Source organism: Eschrichtius robustus, chromosome 9 (genome assembly GCF_028021215.1).
Source record: "Eschrichtius robustus isolate mEscRob2 chromosome 9, mEscRob2.pri, whole genome shotgun sequence".
Taxonomy (NCBI): Eukaryota; Metazoa; Chordata; class Mammalia; order Artiodactyla; family Eschrichtiidae; genus Eschrichtius; species Eschrichtius robustus.
Genome location: NC_090832.1, coordinates 50,120,473 through 50,145,845, shown reverse-complemented (window position 1 = coordinate 50,145,845; position 25,373 = coordinate 50,120,473). Strand labels below are relative to the sequence as shown.

General features: G+C 40.7%; 1 protein-coding gene across 2 annotated transcripts in view; it reads right to left on the bottom strand.

The window, feature by feature from the left end:
- METTL24 (methyltransferase like 24) overlaps nucleotides 1-24,569 on the bottom strand; it is a 117,256-nt gene extending 92,687 nt beyond the window's left edge. Inside the window, exon 1 of one of the 2 annotated variants that reach the window (XM_068551014.1) lies at nucleotides 24,252-24,569. In XM_068551014.1, coding sequence (XP_068407115.1) covers nucleotides 24,252-24,569 — 318 coding nt within the window. Of the gene's footprint in view, nucleotides 1-21,837; nucleotides 21,920-24,251 lie in introns of those variants that run through there. The other variant, XM_068551015.1, reaches the window with a different exon arrangement.
- Nucleotides 24,570-25,373: the final 804 nt, after the last annotated feature.

Below are 25,373 nucleotides of genomic sequence, written 5' to 3'. Positions count from 1 at the left end.
CCTGGTAAGTTGGAAAGAAATGCCAAACTAATTTGAGTTGGGTTTTGTTCTTAAACTGACGTCTTTAAATTCACTGTGTTTTTTGTGTGTGGCAAAATAGTTCAAGTCTGGGTGAGACTGAAACACACAAAGGGATGGTGAAGAGAATAAAATATATAATGTATTTTAGGTTTTTATCATTGACAACAGAAAGAGAAGCCGAATTCCTGGAGTAGATCCAGTGAAATGCAGAGGTTTTCATTCATTTTCATGATATAGAAACTATATAACATCTGCATACACAGTAGGCACTCAAATGTCAAATCATGGATCTCACTAGGGTTACACATCAACCATGAAAGGAAGGGAGGAGTTTCATTTGTCTTCTGAAAGTAAGATTATATAAGACTGTTTGCCTAAGAAAGCAAAAAGGAATGTAGAAACAGCATTTATCACAGTTTTAAGGATTCTCTTTCTCTCTCTCTCTCTCTCTCTCTCTTTCTCTCTGGGACACACACACCCCTCCACACATATGCACACTGTATTCAAAACATATAAGTTACCCAGACTTGGGACTCAGAATCTTAGAAGCTTAATATCATCTGAATCAACATCAATCTGTTATGAGGTCATGGATTTACTTCAGTTTGAAAACTCCAGCCAGTTAATATCCCCCAAGTTATTTACCAGTTCCCAAAACATTACCCTCTCAAAATGGAAGGTCTGCAGGACCCCAATAAACCCATTTCAAGGATTCTTGAATCCTGAGTAGCTGCCAAAGCCAAAGGAGACATGGAGTTAGCAGAGGGCAGGGAGAACAGGAAAACCACCAGGAGGGAGGGAGAGGAATAGAGAAGGGAAACAAGAAAATGGGGGGCATGAGAGGAAAAAGGGTTGCTCCCCCAATACCTGCTCAGCAATCTCCATCCTCCCCACAAGTTCACCTGGGACCCAGGGTTGTCAGTAAGTGGTACCCAGGAGTCTGTGGTGGCTCTCATGAGCCACATGAGTCCTCAAACCTCATGCCAAACCACAGGTCCCCCCATGGGTTCCCTCAGTGTGATCCTGAGGCTGCCAGTCACGTCCATGCAGATGCCTCCTTAGCCTCTCAGCCTCCGAACCTCTGAAGAGGCTCTGTGGCACAATGTTGGGCAGAAAGCCTGTCAGTGCTAAGGCTCAGTGCTGCTGAGCAGTTTCACAGGGAAAGTGTTTCAGTTCTACAGTCTAAACAAGACATGATTTTTATGACCAAAGAGAATGAAAATGCGTCACCCAGCATCACCAAGTGCAGGGAGATGGGGATCATGGCAAAAAGAATGCATCCCAGAGGCCACATCTGAGATGCAGAGCTGCAGCACCCAATAGCCACCCCGCAGGCTGACGGGGGGAACAGCAGCTGAGTGTGGCACAATGCATAGATGGGACACAAAGCCATCCCCGGAAATCAACCAGAGACACTGGATGATGCTTGGGTAGCCTCCTTTGAAAAAGGATGTAGCAAGCAAGACAAGGTGCTCTGCCGTGAGTAGGACAGCCGAGGGTGGGTGGGAGAGAAAGAGAAAAATGGGGTTCAGGACCCCAGAAAAAACACACACCACGGTTCAAGGGTATCATCAGTTTCCTGATGAGGCTGTCATATCCCACTGACTATAAACCATCAGTTGCACACAACTATTTATGTATGTATATTTGTACGTGTGTATGTATGCACATATGTGTTTCTCAGTTTTAAGTGTATGTTCATTCATTATTAACTAACTTGTCATCTTTATATTGTCCATGTTTTATATTGTCCATTTGCCACTCTCTGGCCCTTTTGATTATGATATAGTATCTGGTAGCCTGAGTGAATCCTACTGACAATTAGAGATAAGACTCTGGTTCTGGGACATTCCTCACATGATTCTATATTTATAGAACATTTTTCTGTCTGAGTGCACTGTAAGTTATAGTGTCTGACAAGTAGAAGCAGCCCAATAAATGTTTCTTTTTCATCTGTGGGAGGCTGCCAGCAGTGTAAAACAAGGCAGAGAGAGAGCTGGCAGGACAACTCTGGAACCAAAAGCACTTTAAGCTTCAAACCTAAATGGAAGCTGATCATTAAGTGGCCCTTTTCAGGAACATGAATAATTGCCGAAGGAAGCAGACCTTTTCGGAGGTCAATTATTACCGGGTTTGTAACTCTCTGAACTGAGAGTTCTTTGGTGAAAGAGAAAGGGACTCTCAAAGGTTAGAAGTGAAGCTGCCAAAGTATCATCTGACCTTGGCCCAGTCCCCTTTCCCCATTTCAAACTGGAAATAACAAGAGTAAAGGGGACAGATTGTGAAAATAAATACAGATTTAAACTGATGAAAAATGTTGACCATATTTCTTAATTGTATGAAAAAGGAGCACTAACACTCCTTGCATTAAACAAAAACAAGCAAACTTCCATCCACAGGAAGAGTTTTAAAAATAAACAAGTTATAGAATTCAGAAGACAAACTATTTCTAGCCTTAAATTTTGTTTCATACTAATAGAGAATCACTGTATTCAAAAAGACCTTAAGAGTGATCTAGACCAACTCCTTTATATTATAATTGAAGAAAATGAAGCTTAGAGAGGTGAAGTGACATACAAGTCACATAGGTAGGAGCAGGAGGGCTGTGACTTGCTTGGACCCATACTTCTAGGCTGCTAGTCCCATCATTGCTCTGCTACACCATGCTGCCTTCATCCCAGATCCAAGAGTTTTATCTTCTCCATATCCAGTTTTACTGTTAACATAGACATTTTACGCCCAATAGCAACTTAGAAGGGATTCCCAGGTGAAAACCACACACAATGGCTGCCTTGCACTTACACACTCATTGATGCAAGGGGTAACAAACTTATGAAATTCTTCATCCATAAGATGTGGAATATACTAAAAAATTCACCAGTGGCTCTGAAAATGTCATAGACGATGAATCCACAGTGAGTTAAAAAGGAGGATTAGAAAAGATTCAGGCCTTTCTGATGAATGGCAATGGTATATCTAAGTTGAGGCAAGGGCATCTTGAGTCCCTGAACGACAGCAAGAAGGTGAGATCTTGCCTCTCACCTCCCTCCCCAACCCACACTGGGAATACAGCATGAGTGATAAATATTTTTTCTTTTAACCTACTGAAATTTTGATGATGTTTGTTACTGCAGCATAACCTAGCCTATTCTGACTGACACAGGTCCCTAAAAGGCACTGGGTAAAAGATGGTTATCATTATTATAAATGCTTCCCCACAGAACCTTCCCAATGCCATGCCGTCAAGGACTGAATGGTAGGCTAGAATGGATGACTGGTCTTATGGAGATTCTCCCATAAGGAACGAAAAGAAGTGTAACCAATGACAATTCATTGCCAAGATAAGACTCAGGGAAGTTAGGAAGTGCTCAGATAAAGACCATAAGGACACTGATTACAAAACAGATCCTACTCTCTGGTCTGTTTCCTAAAAGCATCTTGCCCCTAACATGCCAGGCCAGGCCTTTTCCCTCCTACCCAGAATTCTCTCCCTTATTCGCTAGTCAGTTCAAATTCCGCTTCTTCTTCTGGATCCAGTTTTAGTCCCACATACTTCCCCCAAATTTCCTAATCACTCAAGCCTCTACTAGACACAAAATAAACTATGCAAAGCAGGATCTTCAGCAACTATTGCTTGTACTTCTCATTTTATACTTAATCAGATGTTTGTTATAATTTATTTCAAGTGTGTCAATCTTGTTTCTCAAACCAGACTACAAGCCTTGTGAGGACACCATGTGTTTTACTTCTTTTGCAGTCACCCAGAGATATGATTCCAAGGGACATTTTTAAATTGATTTAAATGCCAGGGAGGAAAGAACATGATAGAATTCTTAGGATTAAGGACAATTTTTTTTTATTACTTTTGAAGAAAGTAGGGAAATTCACTAGCTGGGCTTTATAGTAATATCTTAATCTAGCTAAACATAAATACTATTTATTTAGGTGGAAATAAATTATTATCAACCTTAAATGTCTTTGATTCAAATTAAAATAAAAACAGAGATGACAAGAAGTTTAGCAGGAATTCTGACAGAAACTTTAAGAAAGCATTGTTGAAAAAAAAGAAAGAAAGCATTGTTGAGAATTTAGGACATTTCATTCAAAATTAACATTTGTTTTGGTACATATATACAATGGACTATTACTCAGCCATAAAAAAGAATGAGATAATGCCATTTGCAGCAACATGGATGGACCTAGCGATTATCATACTAAGTGAAATAAGTCAAAAACAAATATATGATATCACTTATATGTGGACTCTAAAAAAAATGATACAAATGAACTTACTTATAAAACAGAAATAGAGTCACAGATGTAGAAAACAAACTTACGGTTACCAGGGGGTAAGGGGGGGAGGGATAAATTGGGAGATTGGGATTGATATATACACACTACTATATATAAAATAGATAACTAATAAGGACCTACTCTATAGCACAAGGAATTCTACTCGATACTCGGTAATGGCCTATATGGGAAAAGAATCTAAAAAAGAGTGGATATATGTATATATATACATGATTCACATTGCTGTACACCTGGAACTAACACAACATTATAAATCAGCTATACTCCAATAAAAATTTTAAAAAATATTTAGAGATTCTGCAGATTAAGGTGAGGCTCCTGATGCAGTGGGTTAAAGAATTAATTTTTCATCTCTGGAGACTTGGGTTCAAACCTCACTGAACCCACAAAAGAAAACAGGTTTTGTGGCCTCAGTCCATCCCACAATTTGTCAACACCCAGCAGGAGCAAAATCCTTCCTGAAAGCCATTAATCAAAGAAAGTGGAGTCATCAGAGCTTAGGATTTATGGGATGTGGGGAAGCTAAGAGGCTACAGGTGACACTATCAGCCTAGTTAGAAATGGGATCTAGGACACAGGCTCAAAGGTGGATAAAGGTACAGACGATAACACTGTCTATACTTCCACTTCCCCCTCCTCCACCTCTGGCAACCACCCATCTACATTGTATCTCTGGAGCTTTACTCATTCTGGACATTTCACATAAATGGAATCATACAATGTAAAAAAAAAGAAAAAAAATTTCTGTTAAATCAAAAAAAAAATATTTAGAGATTCTGAAGGTAAAAAAAATTAACATTTGTTTTGATGAAAGGGTAAGCTGGGACGAAGTGAGAGAGTGGCATTGACATATATACACTACCAAATGTAAAATAGATAGCTAGTGGGAAGCAGCCGCATAGCACAGGGAGATCAGCTCAGTGCTTTGTGACCGCCTAGGGGGGTGGGATAGGGAGGGTGGGAGGGAGACGCAAGAGGGAGGGGATATAAAAAAATTTTTTTTAATTAACATTTGTTTTGATAGATTAAAAGTTTAATTAATATTTATATACTGGTTATAAAATTTAAGTTAAATCTGTACATATTCTACATCTTGAAATCATAGTTAGGTTTTATCCAAATCTATTTGTTAACAAGAACACAGAGCTTTTCTATAAAACTGAAAGATTTTTTTCATAATTCTAAAGATTGTTGGCATGTAACCTTGAAACTAGACATATTTGTTATTGTAAATTTTGTTAAATGCAGAAAAATTAAATGCTCAGGTAAAGGTGAAAACTATGTTTGCCATGGGAGGTTGATCCCACAGAGCCTTGCAGAGATTGACCTTCTGCTCATAATTGCCCTGATCTAGTTCTAATCATTCAATCTGTACAACAGTGCTGTGTAGAACCTCTTTTTATTTTATTAATTAATTAATTTATTTATTTTTGGCTGTGTTGGGTCTTCGTTGCTGAGGGTGGGCTTTCTCCAGTTGCGGCGAGCAGGGGCTACTCTTTGTTGCGGTGCGCGGGCTTCTCACTGCGGTGGCTTCTCTTCTGATGGAGCAGGGGCTCTAGGCACACGGGCTTCAGTAGTTGCAGCACAGGCTCAGTAGTTGTGGCTCGCGGGCTGTACAGCGCAGGATCAGTAGTTGTGGCGCACGGGCTTGGATGCTCCGTGGCATGTGGGATCTTCCCGGACCAGGGCTCGAACCCGTGTCCCCTGCATTGGCAGGCAGATTCTTAACCACTGCGCCACCAGGGAAGCCCTGTAGATCCTCTTAAAGGTAAATAAATGTATTCCTCACTGTAGGAATTTATTTTATAAATAAAATAAACTCCAACATACTTTAGAACATAGTGCACAGTTTTTATTTTCTTTGACATACAATATATTACAGCAGAAGCACTCTTAACCTGTCTCTATAAAACCCACTTGTCAGATGAACTGACACTCAGTATTTACTCTACCTGTGCACTCCTGCTGCTACCAGTTTAGTCATATTTTTACCAGGAGTCATTTGATTTGTTCCCAAACCAGTTTATATCAGTTGTACAAGTTACTGGAATTATATAATTTAATTAAAATTTAGGTAAAATTATGAAATCTGTGCACAGAAAGAAAACGGGTTCTCTTTTCTATAAAAACCAAGTTGAGAAAAGCTAGGTGCTATTTTTAAATACTGTTGCGTTAGGCATGGGTGAAGTAACTGTAAAAGAGAATAACAAAATCACTAAAATCTAGAGATGTTCTGCACTCAGATTGCTTCACAGGTGTCAAATTCTTGCTCTACTTTAAAGAAACCAAAACTGAAAATGGTGGGTGATGCAGTTCAGATGGGTTTTTGCAAGAAAGACCAGAACTCCAGCAGGGGATCATACTCACAACAAAAAACTGGCAAAAGAATGCACTTGCATATGTTTTAAGTTAAAATAGGCTGTGTGTATACTTTTGGGGATTCTCTATTTTAACCACCTTCTATATAACTAACCAATTACTGTGAATTGGTGACTATGGATACGGGTCCACTTGCTAATTATATCGTTTTAGAGATTCCATAAGTGCACAGTTAGAGAGTGCAACATTACCAATTAGCTTAGATGCTGGACTAATGATGGTACATAGCTGGGGAAATATAAACATAAAGCAGGACTGTAAACAAGGCAGAAGACCGGAAGAGATGACCCATAACATAATAAACATAAGCTTCTCAAGAGGCTATGAATTTTTCTGCCTTAAAAAATTTTTTTAGCATTCAATATTTTAACAGCATAGAACACGCACTTATTTACAAATGAAAAAACATAAAAATCAATACCAGGGAGGAACCATTGGCTGCTATTCTGAAAACAAAACATGGCTCTTCTTCAAGGTGTAGCCTGAGACCCAGGAGAGCAGAAGAGGCCATCAGTAGGATTGTACCTCTCAGCACCATATTTCAACACCAGGCCCCGCCTGGGCTGGTCCCGACTCTACAGGCTGTTAACCAGGACTCTGAGCTCCACCTTCTGAGGGAGCTCAGCCCAGCCAGCAGCGAGATGATTCCAGCAGACAAAAGCCCATCACACGGGGGCACCCCCTCAGTTAGAGATGAACACTAGTTATTGAAACATTTATCCCAACTTTAGGAATCAACCGTCCCAATCATAATTGAACCTGTCTTAACAGCCTCATGCCTCCCTCAGGGAGGAGGTGTAGGGTAAGGGAGGCTGAGGCATCTGTATTCTGAAAAACGCCATGAGTGATTCTGATCCACTCTCAAAAGAAGAATTTTTGTGAGGCCCATGAACCCCCTGAAATCAACTGTAAACAAATGTGTATGCAAACAGATGTTCAGTATTCTGGAACGCTTATCCATAGCTTTCATCTAATTGTTTTCATCAAATTTTCATAACTCAAAAATTGTGAAGGCTCATTGTTCTGAACTCGATTCGAGTCTTCACCGCACTAGTTGTCTACACAATCCAGAGGAAATCTGAGAAGCAGCCGAAGACAAGCATTCCCTGTACAGAGCCTTCCTGTTATATTTCTTTTTTGCTCTAATTTTTTTTCCTCCAAACTCCAATCTGTTCCTATTTCTTCACTTCTATTTTTAAACTGAAAATTTTTGGCTTCAAAATAACTATAATCTAAGAACTCCTCCGATAAAAGACACAGAAAATTAAATTTCCTATTTCCCTTACTCCACTTCTCCCACTCTTACATGGTTTTGTTATTGAAACTTTTTTTAAAACCTTAAGAGAACTTTTGCTCTGTTTTTCCTATTAGGTTAATGACTTGACCAAACATATGTGCCTTTATTTTAATTATCAGCGTCCTGGCTTGCCTATATTTTTAAAATAACAAATTATACATAGAGATAGTACTCATAACAAGGAAGGATACAATGTTGTATATGTTAAACAGGCTCAGATCTGTGCTGGTGGTTTGCTTTTATAAATAAGAACATTCTCTGTCCAGGAGGAAGGCCTAGGCACTCAGATTTTCCAAAACCATTCTCTGTATCCAGGGTACCCAAATAAATTCAAGCACTTCAGTTTCAAAACTGATGTAGCTGTCTGCTCCTGATTGAGGTTAACGTCCTCTAAGTGCACATTAGTTAAATAAGCCATTTTTTACTATTTCTGTACAAAATGAATATTCACTATTCAAAAGAACATTACCTATCATAATTATATAATCAGTTCAAATTTGTTCTTAAGTAATGTAAGGCATGCTTGAAATTCCAACCTGATAAAATAGCTAAAAGTCAGCTTTAAAATACATTATTTGACTTGGAAAATATCTAAGAAGTCTTTGCATCATACTTAACATCTACAATAGTCAACATATTTTTCTGAGATCCAGACTTCAGCATGGAGGTAGCCATAGTATATAGTAGAAACAATACTAAATATGACCTCAGCCAACTTGGGTTATAATCTCTATTTACCTTGAACTAATTATTTAAAGAGATTCCTTCTTGGTGGAATGGAAATGACAGCCATCTCACTCATAAAGCTACTATGAGAGCCACTTGGGATAACATCAGAGCAAGCCTTTGGAAGCTGGGGAGAGTTGTATAAAAGCAAGGTATTGGTATAACTGCTGTTCCCTTTAACACAAATGCCCTCCAAAATGTATAAGATGCTCCCTGCACACAAGTCATTACGAATGAGGTGACAAGGGTCCTGTGGGTGAAAATGAAAGTGAGAAAAAGAAAGAGGCAAGGTAACTGAAGTCCTAAGCAGAAGAACTCACTCATAGAAGAGGTGCAGTGGGCTGACCCGTGCTCGGCCACCTCTTTTGACAAACCCCCGGTGCTCTGGGTCAGAGCTCTGCGCAAAAAACTGATGCACTAGGAGGCCAGCAAGCTCACAGTGATGGCAGCTTCAGCTTCCCCCTTATCTGGATTCCTAACGTAGGGCTGCATGTGTCTGATTCTGCAATGCGTCTGCCACGCCTGGGGAGCTGATGGGAGAGTGAGCACCATACAGTTCACCAGCAGCAAGTGACCACTCCTGAGAGGCCAAGCCAGGTACTTCCTAGAGAAGCAAGCATGTGGACTCTGCCTTTCTGTTGAGCGTACCCATGCCAATTAGTGAGCACCATCAGGCTGGGGTCCCAGGGCTCTCTCATAGTTAATTTATCTTCATCCGGACAGAGCAAAGCATGTGGTTTCACACCTGCCATTCATTCCATGGGCTTCTGACAATTTTTTTTAACTGAGATATAATTCACACACCCTAAAATTTACCATTTTTAAGTGAACAATTAAGTGGCTTTTAAATATATACACAGATTAGGCAACCATCACCACTAATTCCATAATATTTTCATCACCTCAAAAAAAAAAAAAAAAAACCATTTCCAGTAGCAGCCATTTCACATTCCCCTCTTCCCCCAGTCCCTAGCAAACACTAATCTACTCCTGTCTCTATAGATTTGCCTATTCTGGTTATTTCATTAAAATGGAGTGATGCAACATGTGGCCTTTTGTGACTATTTTCTCTCACTTATCATGTTTTCAAGGTTCATCCACATCATAGCATGTATCAGGACTTCATGCTTTTTATAGGTGAATAATATTCCATCATACAGATATACTACATTTTGTGAATGCATTCAATGGAAATTTGGGTTGCTTCCAACTTATGGCTATTATGAATAGTGCTTCTGTAAACATTTATTTATACTATTCATACAAGTTTTGGGCAAACATGTTTTCAATTCTCTTGATTATGTACCTAGGTGTGCCATTTCTGGGTCATTTCTGGGCACTCTTGAACCCTAAAGTTCATGTAAACTAATTTCCATGGCAGACAGAGGAAATATAGTTCACCAGGGATCCCAAAAGCCAAAGGAAGTAATGAAGACACGTATGAAGGAAAAAGGAAGTTCTGCATGAAGCAACATATTACTGTTCCCAAAATGTCACTAGTAATATATTTCCCCTATATCACAAAACAGCAGTAGCCACAGCCGGGATGAGGGGACCAGCACTGGACCTAAGCTGGCACAATCAACAGGTAATGAGTGCTTACTACATACATCCAAGGCACTGTGCTGAGCACATTATATAGACTGTCTAATAGTAGAGAGGATGTAGGAAACACGATTTTTGAAAACAAACACTGATTGCAACCAATTCTGCTTTCCTGCCAGAGTGGTATAATTCATCTCTATGCCAGGCCTGGAAGGAGAGGAGAAAACTAAATTGCCTGAGTAAGAAAATGACATGCATTTGGGATTTGTTTGCTGTAAGTTCAAGAGAATAGGATGGGAAGTGATGGTCTGAAGGCTTGAAAAATGGAAGAAAGGGATTGATGTGTAGATAAGAGAAGGCAGGATCAAGGGTATAGGAGCCTAAGAAGAAAAGAAAGCCAGTAAGAAATTCCCAATGGGCAAGAAATCTTTAATCAATTTTAAGTTGAATTTGTTTGGAACTTCATTGACATCTCTATTACCCTGAGACCTTCAGTAATGCCTGCATCATTCTGGGGGATAAAAGAAGGGGGCAGAGCAGAACAGAGAGGAGACAGCCGTGGCCAGAGGTAAAACACTGAGCTAGGAGAGTGATCAGAAAATGTAAGCCCCAGATATTATCAGAACATTGCGGGGAGGGAAGGTACTGGACCTCTCACAGCACATGGCTCAAACCATTTTAAGTATTAAACAAAGAGTGAACCCAGAAGCTGGAAAAAATATGGTCATCTGACTGTCATAATATAATCTCAACAAATCTATACGTGTGTTAGAAAAGGTGGGTAACAGGCAGTAGTAAGCAAACACCAGGATTTAAACCATTTTAACATTCACTGCATGGCAATGGTCTCAAAACAAAGACCTTGGACAACTATGATGACATTCCCATGAATGGTTACAGAGGACCAAAACACGTTCTCAGTATCCCTGTTGGAAGCCTAGGACCATTCTTCTCATGTTGCGGATGGCAAATCTAGCACAAGAGTCTCGTGTACTGGACTGGGGCAAATGTAGGTTGCCCTGAGGCTATTTCCACAGCAGGGGTTGGCAAATATTTTCTGTAAAGAGTCAGACAGTAAATATTTTAGACATTGCGAGCCAAGAGGCAAAATCAAGGATATTAAGTAGATTCTTACATAATAAGAGAGAAGATAAATTTCTACATTTTTATTGATAAAATTCAACATATAATAAAAATTGTGCAGAATTTTCTGTAACATAGATATACTATATTACATTTGGACAGTATTTTGCTTCATTTGGGTTCAAAGTTAGTGTTTCCTAACATCAAGTCAACTGCAAATGTTTATGTATAAAAACCATTCTTTACTCATGAGCCATACAAAAACAGGTACAGGCTGGATGTGGCTTCAACTCTCTGTAGTATAGTCACTGTTGTCTGAAGCAAAGTCAAGGCTGGGAGCTCTGTTCCAAGAGTCTGGGGTGTAAAGCCCTGACTCAGAAATTAGAGATCTGGAGGGGGCTTTAGAAAAGCTCTTGAAAGATCCAAATGTTCCTCAAACACATTGGTCTAGTACCCCAGCGGACTGAAATAACCGTTTTTTAGCCCTGCTTACTAAGCACCTGCTTTGTGCTGATGCTATCATCGTTTCTGGGGATAGAGTGGTGAGCAGAACAGATGAGCCCCCTACTTTCATAGGGGATGAGACTGCAAACAAGAATTAGAGAAGGAAAAAATATCAGAGAGTGGGAATGCCATAGAGAAAATAAGAGAAGGTATTAGAAGAGCAACTGCGATAGGGAGCTACTTTGGATAAAGTAGTTTAGTAAGGAGTTCCTTTTCCTCAACATTCTTATCAATCTGTTTTATCAGACATTTTGCACTGTTCCAATACGGCTGGGGGTGAAATATAATCCCATTGTGTTTTGATTTGCTTCTTCTGCTTATTGGTAGGATTTATCATCTCTCTGTACTCACACTCTCTCTATCCATATTATAATTATATTATATTGCTATTTGATAGTTATATATGTGTTATATATATATAAGTCTTCCAGGTTTCCTCTTCTGTTAACTCCTAGTTAATGCCCTGTTTGTTCTACTGTTCAGTTGTTTATCTTTTTTTCTTATTGTTTTGTTGGGTTTTTTTTAAACTTTGGAATATTAATCCTTTATTCGTGATATGCATTGCAGATATCCTCTCCCAGCCTATGACTTGCCTTTTAACTCTGTGGTGTCTTTTGTTTACATGAAGATTTTAATTTTCAGCTGGTAAATGATCTATTTTATGTGAGACTTGGTTGTTAGCTGCCCATTTCATTGGGCAAACTGAAAGAGTCATGGATTGTGAGTTTAAACCTTCATCCCATCCCTTTTAGCTATGTCTTACTCACATTTATTAATGTCTCTAGCCTCAGCTCCCTCATCTGAAAAATAAGGACAATTCCTACCTCGCAGATTTTTTGTGAGAATTAAGTGAAAGAATACTAGCACAGTGGCCCCCTCCCACCCCACTCTTTTTTTTCCCCACACACACACACACACTGTACTTTATTTTTACAAGAGATAAATAAACTGACACCAAGCACTGTAAATGGATGACCACAACAAAAGCAACAATGATTGCAATTACCAAACATGAAACACACTCATACTCCCCACCCCATTCTTAAACTGTAACCATCTTGAAGCCCTTACAGTCTGCAGAATACCACATGCAGGGTCAGCACTTAGATTTACTTTATTGTGTTGGTTAAATTGAGTTTGTCTTTAAAATGGATACAAAGTACCAAGTAGAATAATATGCACTTAATTATTAGACTACAATGTGGAAGACAGAACCAGAAAAACAGTTTAGCGATTAGCTCTTTAACCCACAATTACTCCAGTGGCCCCTCCTGAACTAAAGAAGCAGCAGAGTTACAGTAAGTGGCAGTTAATAGGAGATTTGTAAACATTCTTTTGAGTGAAAATTGTATTTCGAAAGCTTGGAAACACATTTTATACAGTCAACCCTAACATGGACCAAAATTATTTAACAGAGCAATGTTGTAAAAGATATTTGTAATTGGATTTAAGAGAAAAAAATCACAAACTGACATGAAAAAGTAAGTCTTAACAATTTTATAATAAGTGAGTTACATGAGGAATAAGTTTATAATAAAAATGCTGACAAAAATTTAATATTTACTTTAGCTTTTATTTCAGATTAAAAAAATTCCAGTACCTCTGATGGCTCAGCATATTATATATGCTTTAAATTTCAAGAATAATAAAAGAAGTATTAAAAATTCCAATGAATACTGTGCTTTATACCACACAGACACACGTGCCTATACCTTTTTGAGATTCAGGGGCTAGTGTCACAGCCAGCAATACGAGGCTGAACAGAGAACCTTCATTTACAGGACTATTTCCATAGGTCAGGTGTTTTCACCTACTCACTCTCCTTTAACCTTCATGAGTTAAGTACTACTACATTTTTACAGAGGAGGAAACTAAAGTTCAGACAGGGTATGCCACGTGTCCACATCCAGTAAGTAGGGGAGCAGAATTTAAACTTCTGACCTCAAGTGTAAAATTACGAGCCCATCTTAGAGGTGAGGATGCATCATAATGAAGTGTTTTCATGACATTTGCAAATACAAGTAAATAAGTCTCCTAGGATCTCACGTGTTACTTGGCTTCTCTATATTCTACCCCAAAAATTGCTGAAAGAAGAGGCCTCCTTCCACATGTGACTGAATCCTTCTGCACTCAATGGGCATGTGTTTTGCTAATTAGGATTTTTAACTGATTTGTTGTGCTCCACTCAAAGTAGATGAAAAATAAACTAAAAATACTGTTGTCATTGTGTGCAATAGCCAACACTATACAACATGAATACTGTTTCTGATTTGTGGCCAGATTCTGAAAACAGGCTTGGAAGTCCTTCAGCTTGCTCTAACTAAAAATGAGTAAGCGATCGCCATGAAGATGCATTTAAACATGGAGTTTGATTCATCTCACCAGAGGCCTTCAGTTCATTTACACTCATGGCTTTATTTATTCAAATAACTTGCCCTTTTTCTCCCCAGAACTGCAGACCATCATCCCATCATTGCTCTGCACAAAGAATCTAACATAAACATGTCAACGAGAATCACTGTACTTAACAAACTCCAGGACATGCCACAGCACTGTTTATAAGATGTAAATCGCGTCTCGTTTTATTTCACTGTTCTGCTAAATTCAGATGTCTGCTTCATTTTAGATCTACGTCCCCTGAAAAGAGCCTCGCATGCTTTATTCAATACTGCCAAATGTGCAGATTCAGCGAGGCACTGGAAATGGCAAGCATGAAACATGACCTAGACGATGTCCATTTAGATACGGATGATTGAAGTGTTACTATAGTGTGGTGACCGTAAGTGCTGCTCACCAAACAGTTCCTGCCTCTGACTTCTGAGCACATGGCAGATCTCTGGCCTCCTGCACTGGGAAGGCCCAGCAAACAGCTCTGGTCATTGGATTGTGAGCAGGAGTGTTATATCTGGCTTTTGGCCAAGGGCATTTAACAATGCCACGCAAGACTCTCCAGAGCACTCACCGCTCTGCCGAGGCGACAGGCAATGTTCCAGACTGGGGTCCAGAGAGAGGATGAAGACAGCATAGAGCAGCACCCCACTCCTGCCAACCAGCAATGGATACGCAGCAGAAGCAAGAAACAAACCTTTGTTGGTAAGAGCCCTGAGATTTGAGGGTTGTTTGTGATCACAGCATAAACTGGCCTCCCCTGCCCGATACCCTAGACAAATGGTGCCGTGAAAAAGGGCTTGGTGTTTCTAGTGATAAGTCAGCAGATGTGTATGATTTAGTATCTGGTGCTAAATGTTATTATCTTGTCAGGGAAAGGTCCCTTAGCCCATAGTTCACTTGGACCCCAATCATCATGCTCCAAAATCTGAATTAAATAGAGCAAGCAAAATTGAAGAGGGAAAGCTACAGTTGTAACCTTCCAAACTGCCAACTCTAATTTACTGATCTGCCAAGGTTCTTGGTTGTAAACAACAGAAACTCTTAACTCTGGCTAGTTAAGTAGAAAAGGAATTAAAGATTTATTAGCTTACAGAATCTCAAGGGCAGGAGGAACACCACCGTGGACACCAGTGTAGACCGCACTACCCCACCACTGGGCACAGACACCACGGCTCATTTCACCACCCTAGGCACTGATGCCTCTGCTAGAACCTGGAGCTCTGTGATCCTTGTGCTGAAGCTTGTTTCTTCAAATCTCTGAAGCACAATCCAAACTCTCATGCAGGTGTATGTGAATGGTGAAGCCTAGGTCACAAGAATGACCTTTAGGGCCAAGGAAATTTAATTTTTACCTTTTTCTTAGAAAGGTGGAGAATTCCTCAAACACAGGAAGGGAATTCAAAGGTGTGGCCAAAAAGAATGATAAACACCCATTACATCTTTGGTAATGGGTGATACAGATAACTAACGTATTCAATACTCATTTTAGTCCATAATCAAGTTCCGAGAGCTGTCCTGGTTTCTGCAGCTCTTTCTTCAGTTCTACCCTAGCACCCTTCCAATGAATCCCTGTTTTTACTAGTTTCAGTTGGGTTCTGTCACTTGCAACCTAGAGAGTCCTGATACAGAAGTAATCATATGTTAAAGAATCCCAAACTAACCAGTTGCAAAAAGGGTTATAAATATTCAGACGCTCTGAAGAATTTTTCAGATCTTTTTTGCAAAGTAACTTTCTGAACTGACAGACAAAAAATCAAAGAACATAAAACTCTAACTTTGGTTTGAGAACCGTAATGGGGATCACGGGCTGAATATTGATTATATTTACCTTCTCCACAAAAGTCCTCACAAATAACGTTTTACTTGAAAAGAAGGGACTTCCCTGGTGGTCCAGTGGTTAAGACTCTGTGCTTACAATGCAGGGGGCGCGGGTTTGAGACCTGGTTGTCCAGTGGTTAAGACTCTGTGCTTACAATGCAGGGGGCACGGGTTTGATCCCTGGTTGGGGAACTAAGATCCCACATGCCGCGTGGCACGGCCAAAAAAATATATATATATTGCATAAGTATAGATCTTGTGTATATATACCAAACTGAATAAAAAATAAGAAGTATGCACAAGGTACCAACTTATTGCTGAGTGCTACCTGGAAGTAAGGTTATCTTTAACAGTTTTAAATAGAGAAACAGTTAACCAATAAAGAAATACACACACACAGAGGCACAGAGGCTAAGCTCTGAGATTATTTTTTTAAAAAAAGACCTACACTCTATTTCTAGGTGCTCAGAAAGTTTCTCCTTTCTCTAAGAATGGCTCCCTGCACAGGGACGGGGGCTGCTGGGCTATATTTGTGGCCTGTGGTTAGCGCTGGCTGACCCAAGGTGAGTATCTAAGAGACCAAGCCCAGGAGTTGAGGGAGGTGAGTCTTATTGTGGTGGCCCTGGAGGGAGAAGCCCAAGGAAAGCTGGGAATTCTAGAGTAACCTATTCTTTCTCTCCTCAACAGCATGATCATTTAACTCTTCCTCCAATTCAGTGGTAAATTCCCAAGTTTCAATACATTTATTTAATTCTTTTTTTTTTTTTTTTGCTTTTTTGCTTAAGCTAGGCCAGAGTCCATCTTTCTTGTTTATAACCAAAAGAATATTGTATTAACTAAGTACACTCCCCTATAATCTTACTCTCCCCAATAGCCAACTCTACCCTTAGGTAACTCAACTCTCTTGACAAGGAATGACTTAAAAGGACCTTCAGCTTCTGTGTATCTAGTATTTATGTGCCATGCTACCATTGAGCTTAGCAGCATTAACCTCGCTTGTCACTTTTTAGGAAAAACAATTGCAATTTTTTTTTTAAATAATAGTTTTAATTTAATTTTTTTTTACATCTTTATTGGAATTTAATTGCTTTACAATGGTGTGTTAGTTTCTGCTTTATAACAAGGTGAATCAGCTATACATATACATATATCCCCGTATCTCCTCCCTCTTGCGTCTCCCTCCCACCCTCCCTACCCCACCCCTCTAGGTGGTCACAAAGCACCGAGCTGATCTCCCTGTGCTATGCGGCTGCTTCCCACTAGCTATTTTACATCTGGTAGTGTATATATGTCCATGCCACTCTCTCACTTCGTCCCAGCTTACCCTTCCCCCTCCCCAAGTCCTCAAGTCCATTCTCTACGTTTGCGTCTTTATTCCTGTCCTGCCCCTAGGTTCTTCAGAACCTTTTTTTTTTTTTTAGATTCCATATATATGTGTTAGCATACGGTATTTGTTTTTCTTTTTCTGACTTACTTCACTCTGTATGACAGTCTCTAGGTCCATCCACCTCCCTGCAAATAACTCACTTTCACTTCTTTTTATGGCTGAGTAATATTCCATTGAATATATGTTCCACATCTTCTTTATCCATTCATCTGGACAATTGCAAATTTTGACATCTGGCTCAGAGGTTGAAACTTCAAATGCCTTCACAGATCAGACAGATAATATAAAGGGAGACAGTGCTGAACTGGACTCCACTGGACACTATATGCCATATCTGAAGATATTTATGTTTAGATACTTAAAAACACCGTGTGGCTCAAACAAAATTCTTCGCGGGTCCAATATACCTCCTTGAGCCATAAACTAACAAGCCACCTTGCTATTAGTTTAAATTACATATGGTTCTAGACTAGAAGGCTAAAACTCAATTTTGTTTCAATCATTTGAGCAGGATAAAAATGCTTCTTAGACAGCAAATTTTCCCACCCTGTTTTAGCAGAAAACTCTACAGGTCATTAATGGGATTGATGTGAGGTATCTAAGAGGACTCAAGGGCTGCTTTTAAGAGAAGCTTATCAACGCTAGTGTCTCATGGTAAATGAAGCAGGTACCTGTTACTTCCTATGAATCACAGAATAAAGAGCCAAACTCCTTATAAGGACTCCAAAGGTGTCATAACACAGATGGAAAAAAATCAAATGTCTACCACTCTTAACAGTCTCCAGTTTAACTACACAGCTCTGATTCTCTTCACAGACCAAAAATGAAATCCAATTCGAGAAAACCAATAAGGCTTTCTGTTCCTTGGAGAAAATGAACTGGACAAATTGCACACAAAAAAACCTAAAATCTCCACCACCAATTGTTGAAAACAGTGGGGCCTCCATTAGCAGTTTCTTTGCCCACAGAATGCTCTCTGAGGAACTGCAGGGTTTGGAAGGAGTGCAGAAGCCTATGCTCCACCCACCGCACATCAAAGTTTTCATCAGAACATGCTTTTCTTTGCGAAACTAAGCAACTGCTTTTTCACACCCACATATTGCTGGAGCACATTCAATTACCCTAAACGACTGTTTAAAATGAAAATGCTTTGCCTCCTGAGGACAATGTGAGAGGATTAATGAATGTTGTTCTTGAAGGACAGGAGTGTAGGGATACAGCAGAAACCTAAGTAGCTGGAAACTACTGCTGGGCCATATTTTACAAGCAATTCAAACCTACCTTCAAGTATTTTGTAAAGAATAATAATGTTTAAGGCAGTTGGATATATCAAGGGGCATACTATGCCATTTTTCCTCCTTCTTCTTGATGACAATCATGGAATTAGAAAACTAAGAGGATAACAGGAAGTGATGAAGAAAGACTAACTTTTGCCATATGGTTTTTCAGGAGAAGAGGAAACAGCACTTTTTTTCCCCTGACATGTTGTTCCAAAGGATCTGTAACTAACAAACCAAGCCAGCACATTGCTGGGTTCTGTAGGCCTGTGACTCAGAAGTCACTTTTCTACCCCACATATTAAATGTCAAGCAAAATACATCTGATAAGAGAGAAGAAACTTTCTTCAGGAAGCTTGGCTCCTGTATGACTACTGATGAAACAAAATTCATATTTTAAGGCAATACGAGAAAAATTTAAACATAAGATTCTTTTCTCTGCCTGTTTGGACCTCCTCCCTTCCTTCCAGCGTGCATTGTGCATCTGCACTATGCATTAACCAGACCACCCCAATGGCAGAAATACCCGCTTAACCATAAAGATCAATTTTTCTTCTTCTGGAGCCAGCCATGTAATTCCTTAGAAGTTAAACTTCCTTTCTCAATCCTGTAAAAGGTCACGATGACCCACCACTCACCTTATACATGCAGACTCTTTGGTGAACTTTATGTACAATGTTAATATATCATTTCCCTAAAAGATAGCAACTGGTACAGAACAGACTGGGTCAGATGACCTGGGGAGATATTGGGCCTCAACTAATGGAAATTCTTAGCTTAAATACTTACTTAGGACCTTATTAATGTCACCAGCTATATTACTTGTATTCTGCCTATTTTACAAGATAATTGCTTCTTGTACTGCCAAATGTATGATGGAGCCTCCAATAAAATTAATGATGATTAGGCAACTTGAAACGATTGACCAAATATATAGTCCTATAAGATCAAAGATTGTAATAGTGTAACTCTAGATATAAGAAAAAGCAACAACAGGCAAGCATTTCCTAGACTATAACAGATTAGTAAGACAGGTGGTCCAGAGGCTTTTGACTATTGTTAACAGGGCCTAGTCTAGTAATAGCATGTTGAATAGCCTATCAATGAAATCCTTGACTGACCTGGGAATGCGCATTCCTAGTGCTGTGAGACAAATCGATCACGAAATGCCTCCCAAACCTTGGTCAAAATTAAGACCAAAAGGGAGGGGATTGTAAAATAAAGTATGTTGCCCACCATCTAGTTCTACAAGAATCAAGTCATTAGCCACTGCAGTCACTGACCTACAATACACCCTGAGAAAGGAATTCTGGGCAAAATCAGGATGAGGCACTGTGCTCTGAGAAAACTGGCAGAATAGGCCTTCAGATAGATATTTTCAGGAGAAAAGTCATGAACACAGTTTCTTTCATCTTCCCATATTTAGAAAAGCACTAAAACAATTAACTAAGATATCTGTTCCTTACGAATAATAGTAACCCTCCACCAAGTTGTGTGCTTGATTGCACTTAGCCCTTCTCTAAAATCACTTATATACTGGTCTCTCCCTTTACCTCTTTGGAACAGTTCTCAGAGCTCTCTGAGAGACTGTCTCCTGGGTTATAATCCTCAATTTGGCTCAAATAAAATTTTCCATTTCTTTCTTACATAGACCACTGATTAATTATTTTGTCAACAGTACTTCTCCTGTGCATATGAGCCATATATTTTGCTGCTGTCTTTTAGGTGGATTGCCAACGTGTAAGAGAAGCATCTACCCAAGATTGTAGAAAAAAGCATAAATCATGAAGACCATCATCAGTCCTCTATTAACACCCCCCAGAAGAACTTTACCCATGTAATCATAGTAAACGTCTGTTTAAGAAAAACCATAAAGAAACACAGAAAACAGAGAGAAAGGAAAGGAATGAAATAGAATTATAGTGATATTTGTAGGCTTAAAGCCTCTGTAATATACAAAATTATATGGGTTCCAGGGGAGTCCTAATCACATAGGACAGTATTTATCCATCATGTCTCATTTGCCCTCAATTCATAATGCTGTAAGATTAGAACCCCTGATGTGAAAGAGGATTTGCTATTTAGAGCTATTTCTTTCTTTCTTAGCTTGGTGAAAGAAGGGGATGAGAAAAGAGGAAAAGAATTATATGAGGACTACACTTCACTTCTCTTTTTTATAATAGATTATTTTCTTTGAGAGAAGCATAAGCTATGATTAAAGTGGCAATATAATTGCTAAGTTTTTGTGCCTGTAACACCTGCAAAGGAAGCACATTGACAAGAAACACTCAGCAACCCAATTATTTCATGCAGGTTCTCATCCACCCAGAAAGCCATCCTCAAAATAGAATGGAACTTTTTCTCCTTCACCTATCTGGTAGGTGCCTACGGCAAAGTAACCAAGAACCTAAATAACATTATTTATCATTATCCTCAACAAACAAAATTTAAATAAAATAGGATCCAAGGAGTTTAACACATAACTTCCAAACTTTAATTATATCAATTATTTAACTGTGCATTCAGTTTATATTACACCTTGTCTTGATGGGAGGCTAAAAAGGAACAAGACTTGTTTCCCGAGACATAAGGGACATTGCACTCTGTTCCCAGAAGTGGGAGAACAGATTAGGTAACTGGTCTTTCCAGTTTTGAGGAACATTTTAATTCAACTGTGAAATAATGGAAAAATGAAATAAATTCAAGATTTCCACTATCTAGGAATTTGGGAACGTTAGAATGTATACCTTGAAAATAAGAAAATAAATAACTAAGTAGCTAGGGAAAAGAAAATCCAGGGAAATTTTTTTCTTTAAGAGACTAAAAACTAAAATAATACTTTAAAAATAGTAATTTTTAATTGCTATTTTCACTCAATTCTTTCTTATATATTTTTAACCAAAGACATTTAGAGTTATACATAATAGGTTGAAATAATAAGATTCTTATTTTTTTTACTTATTGGTGTCTTGGGAGTAAGCATTTACTAAGGGTCACTTTGGGAAATGTGATCCTTTCCATCACAAACAACTGTGCAGACAAAACATTCAATCTGAAATAGATTATTAGGTCAAAACACGTACAAAGCAACTCACAAATCAGAATGCACTTCTGTTGTCTCCCAAACTGGCAAAGATCAGCAAGGAAGTAGGAATGATGAGTAAAGGTTTCCAGGCCACGATCCTTGACCTGAATGTTCAAGGGTGGAAAGGGCATGAATCATAGGAAAAAAGGATGGGGGTAAAAGAATCAGCGTAAACCAAAGGAATGTAAATAGGTTATAAAAAATGACATTTAGCAAATGGCTGAGGCTAAAGACTTGGGACAGATTAGTGAAAATTAAAGCTACCATTATTGAATGCTTACAACATGTAAGGTTCGATGCAAATATTTCCTTTTTTGGGCGGGAGGAGTATAGTTGTTTTACAATGTTGTGTTACTTTCTACTGTACAGCGAAGTGAATCAGCCATATGAATATTTCTTTTTTTAAAATTTAATTTTAATAAAACTGAGCCCCAGGGCTCAGACTCAGATCTCTGTCTTTGTTATCCACCCTCACTGCCCAGATGATCTCCTGCAGTCTCATGGCTTTAAAAGGACCACTTGTACCCTGAGGACTCCCACACCTCTATCTTCAGCCTGGACATTTCCTCCACCTCCAGACTCATATGTCCAACTGCCTAATTGACATTTCCACATGGATGTCCAAAGGATATCTCAAACTCAAGATGTTTAAAACAAAACTCCTGATTTCCATCCACTCCCCCGAAAACACAAAACTAAACAAACAAAAAAAAACCTACTCCTTTCTCATCTTCCTGCAAAATATATCCAATATTGGACCACTTCTCACACCTCCACTTCAACCATCCTATCTAAGCCACCACTATCTCCTGCAGGAATTACTACAGCAGCCTCCTAAAGGAGGTGGATTTGAACTTCCTCTCCAGTAGCCCTCTGAGTCTATGCATTTCAAACCTTTCCATTTGTAGGACAGGCTCCAGTTATCGATTCTGTCATCTGAAGTGGAGACTAAGACTAATCATTTAAGAATGATTCTTGAACAGGTGAAACAGAAACAACAGAGGCTGAAAGCAGATGTGAAAGGGCAAGTGCAAGGTGGGATTGAGGGTGCCAAGGATGGAACATTTGAGGACATCCAGAGGGACAAAAGAACCTGAACTCCTAAGAAACATCAAATCCTAGGTCAAAGGTCCCCTCCGGGTTAGCCTTTCTTGACTCCCCAGGCAGAGTTCAAGACCTTAAGTATAGCACTGGTCACAGTACTGGATGTCTGTGCTGTGTGCCTCCCCAACTAGACTCTGAGCTCATATTGTGCCCCCAGCGCCTGATGCAGCACTGGGGACCTGGTAAGCACTTGGCAAAAGAGTGCTGAAAAGCCTTTAGAAAAACATGGCATCATGGAAAGTGCGTTAGGAGCATGAAGAAAGAAGTGACTACATTCTTCTATAAAAGCAAATTAGGACTTTACATAGGAAATGAGGTTTCAGATATATATATATATATATATATATATCTGAGTTTATCCAGGAAGATAACACTGATGGCGTAGACAGGGACAGCAGTGGTGTGGAAAGACAGAGGGCAAGGCTTGAAGAGGAAGTGAGGGAAAGGAAAACAGTAGAAGAAATTGGTGGACATGATATTGAAAAGTAAGGTAGAAGTTAAAGGAAGCAGCAGAGTCCAAGGAAGAGTTTTTCTCTCTCCCCAACAGTGGGGTGGTGGGGAAGCTGGAGGGATGCAGGGGGGCTGTTTATAAGAAAAGAGGGAAAGCAAGGCAAAGGACGTTGTTAGGGTTGATGGGTATAAAGACCAGGCAAGCTCATACCTGCAGTTCTTAATCTTTTCACTCCCAAGTACCAAGTAAATTACGGAGCTCCAAGAGGTGGATAGGAAGCCAGAGGCTTAACAATCAGAGGTTAAAATTGAATAAGATAACTACTCAATGTGTGAGCCAAGAAGTTAATGAGCGAGGGAGACCAACACTGTTGGTGTTGTAAGAAAAACCCGGGTTATTACTACAGTCCTCCAAGTTCCAATTAACTCCCCATTAAGTGGTGCTGGGAACTCGACTTCTCACCCCGCACCCAACACCCTGCCAAAGTCTGCGGTGGAATTCAAGGAAAATTCGGCTAAGTGAATCTTCATCACCGCGATGAAGGTAGAATGGAAAAGCAATTCACAGTGGATACCCACTCAGCTTTGTCCAGGCCTCAAGGAGAAAACGGGGAGAAGCACAAAACATCAACAAAACCACAACTCCTTTCTTTTCCTTGCCTTGTCCATCGCTCACGCCCTCCCTCCCTAAAATGTAAGCTCCTTGAGAGCAGGGCTTGGTCCTTCCCTCCTGGATGCCCGCATAGCAAGGGGCCTGGCACACAGTGGGCGCTCAGCAAATACTGGTTGAATATTGAATGAGGGCTCTGTAGCGAGGACCGGGAGGGGGAGCCGGGTCTAAGACCCAAGACTGCATCTTTTGCAACTGACCTTACGGCGGGGACGCCCGCGCGGAGAGCAGCAGCCCGGCTCCTGCGTCCCGCTCCCGCCGCCCCGCGGCGGCGCTCGGTGCCCGCTGCGCACGTAGGTCACCTGCCTCCGGCTGGCGCCGCGCCGCTGGGCCGGCGCGGGCGGCAGGGGCGGCTCGGGCGGTCGGGGGGCCGGGCCCGGCAGGCCGCTGCGGGCCGGAGGCTGGGCCCCGGCGCGCCGCAGCTCCGCGCAGAGCCGCAGGCCGAGCAGCAGAGCAGCGCCGAGCAGACAGCGGTGCAGGGCACCGCAGCCCCTCCCCGGTAGCCTCTCCCACGCCATGGCGGGCCGGGCCCGGGGTTGCGCTCCGCCGCCCGCACGCGCCGACCCGCAGCCCGGATGTGGCCCCTCGGGCCGAGCTGCCAACTGCGGCAACTCCCCCGCGGGCCGGGGCGCGGGCTCGGACCCGCCTCCCTTCCTCCGTCCAAGGAAGCCACCGCGTAACCTTATCCAGCCCGGCCGAGAGCGCCTGGCTGGCAGGGGAGAGGGACGACGGGCCAGGAGGGGTCCCGGCGGCGCAGGCGACGCAGGCGGCTAGGCTAAGCCAGACTCCGGGCCCAGCTCCACCTTGAGGGTCCCGGAGGAGGCGCCCACCAGCCCGGCCCCCGGAGCCTGAAAGCTACATAGCCAGAAAAAGCACGAAAAAAAAAAGTCCTAACGGGATCCTAGGCCATAACTTCATTTTCTAGTATTAGTGTTGTTGAAGAAACACAGGAGGAGGATAGGTGAGCTGACAGGTTTTGCTACAAGGAACAAGTTCTGATTGTCAAGCAGTTTGTGCCATTAAGCACATTATAAAAATACGTCACACTTATGCTCAGGTTTACAACTTCTCTCCCTCAAGAAAGAAGGGAAAGGGAGAGGAGAGAACAGCGCTGGATGCAGAATAATCAAAGTTATTCCATTTCTAAATTCTGCCCGAAGCCAACCCGTGCTTTCTCCTCGTGTTATGAAATGTGTGGGAGGTGAAGGAAGGGGGTGGCGGGGAAGCCAGCTAAGATATCTGACAGCAGGGAGAGAGAACAGAAGTTACCATGGCATGATGTAAATCAAATTAATTTAGCTCCAAACACACACCTCCCTGCT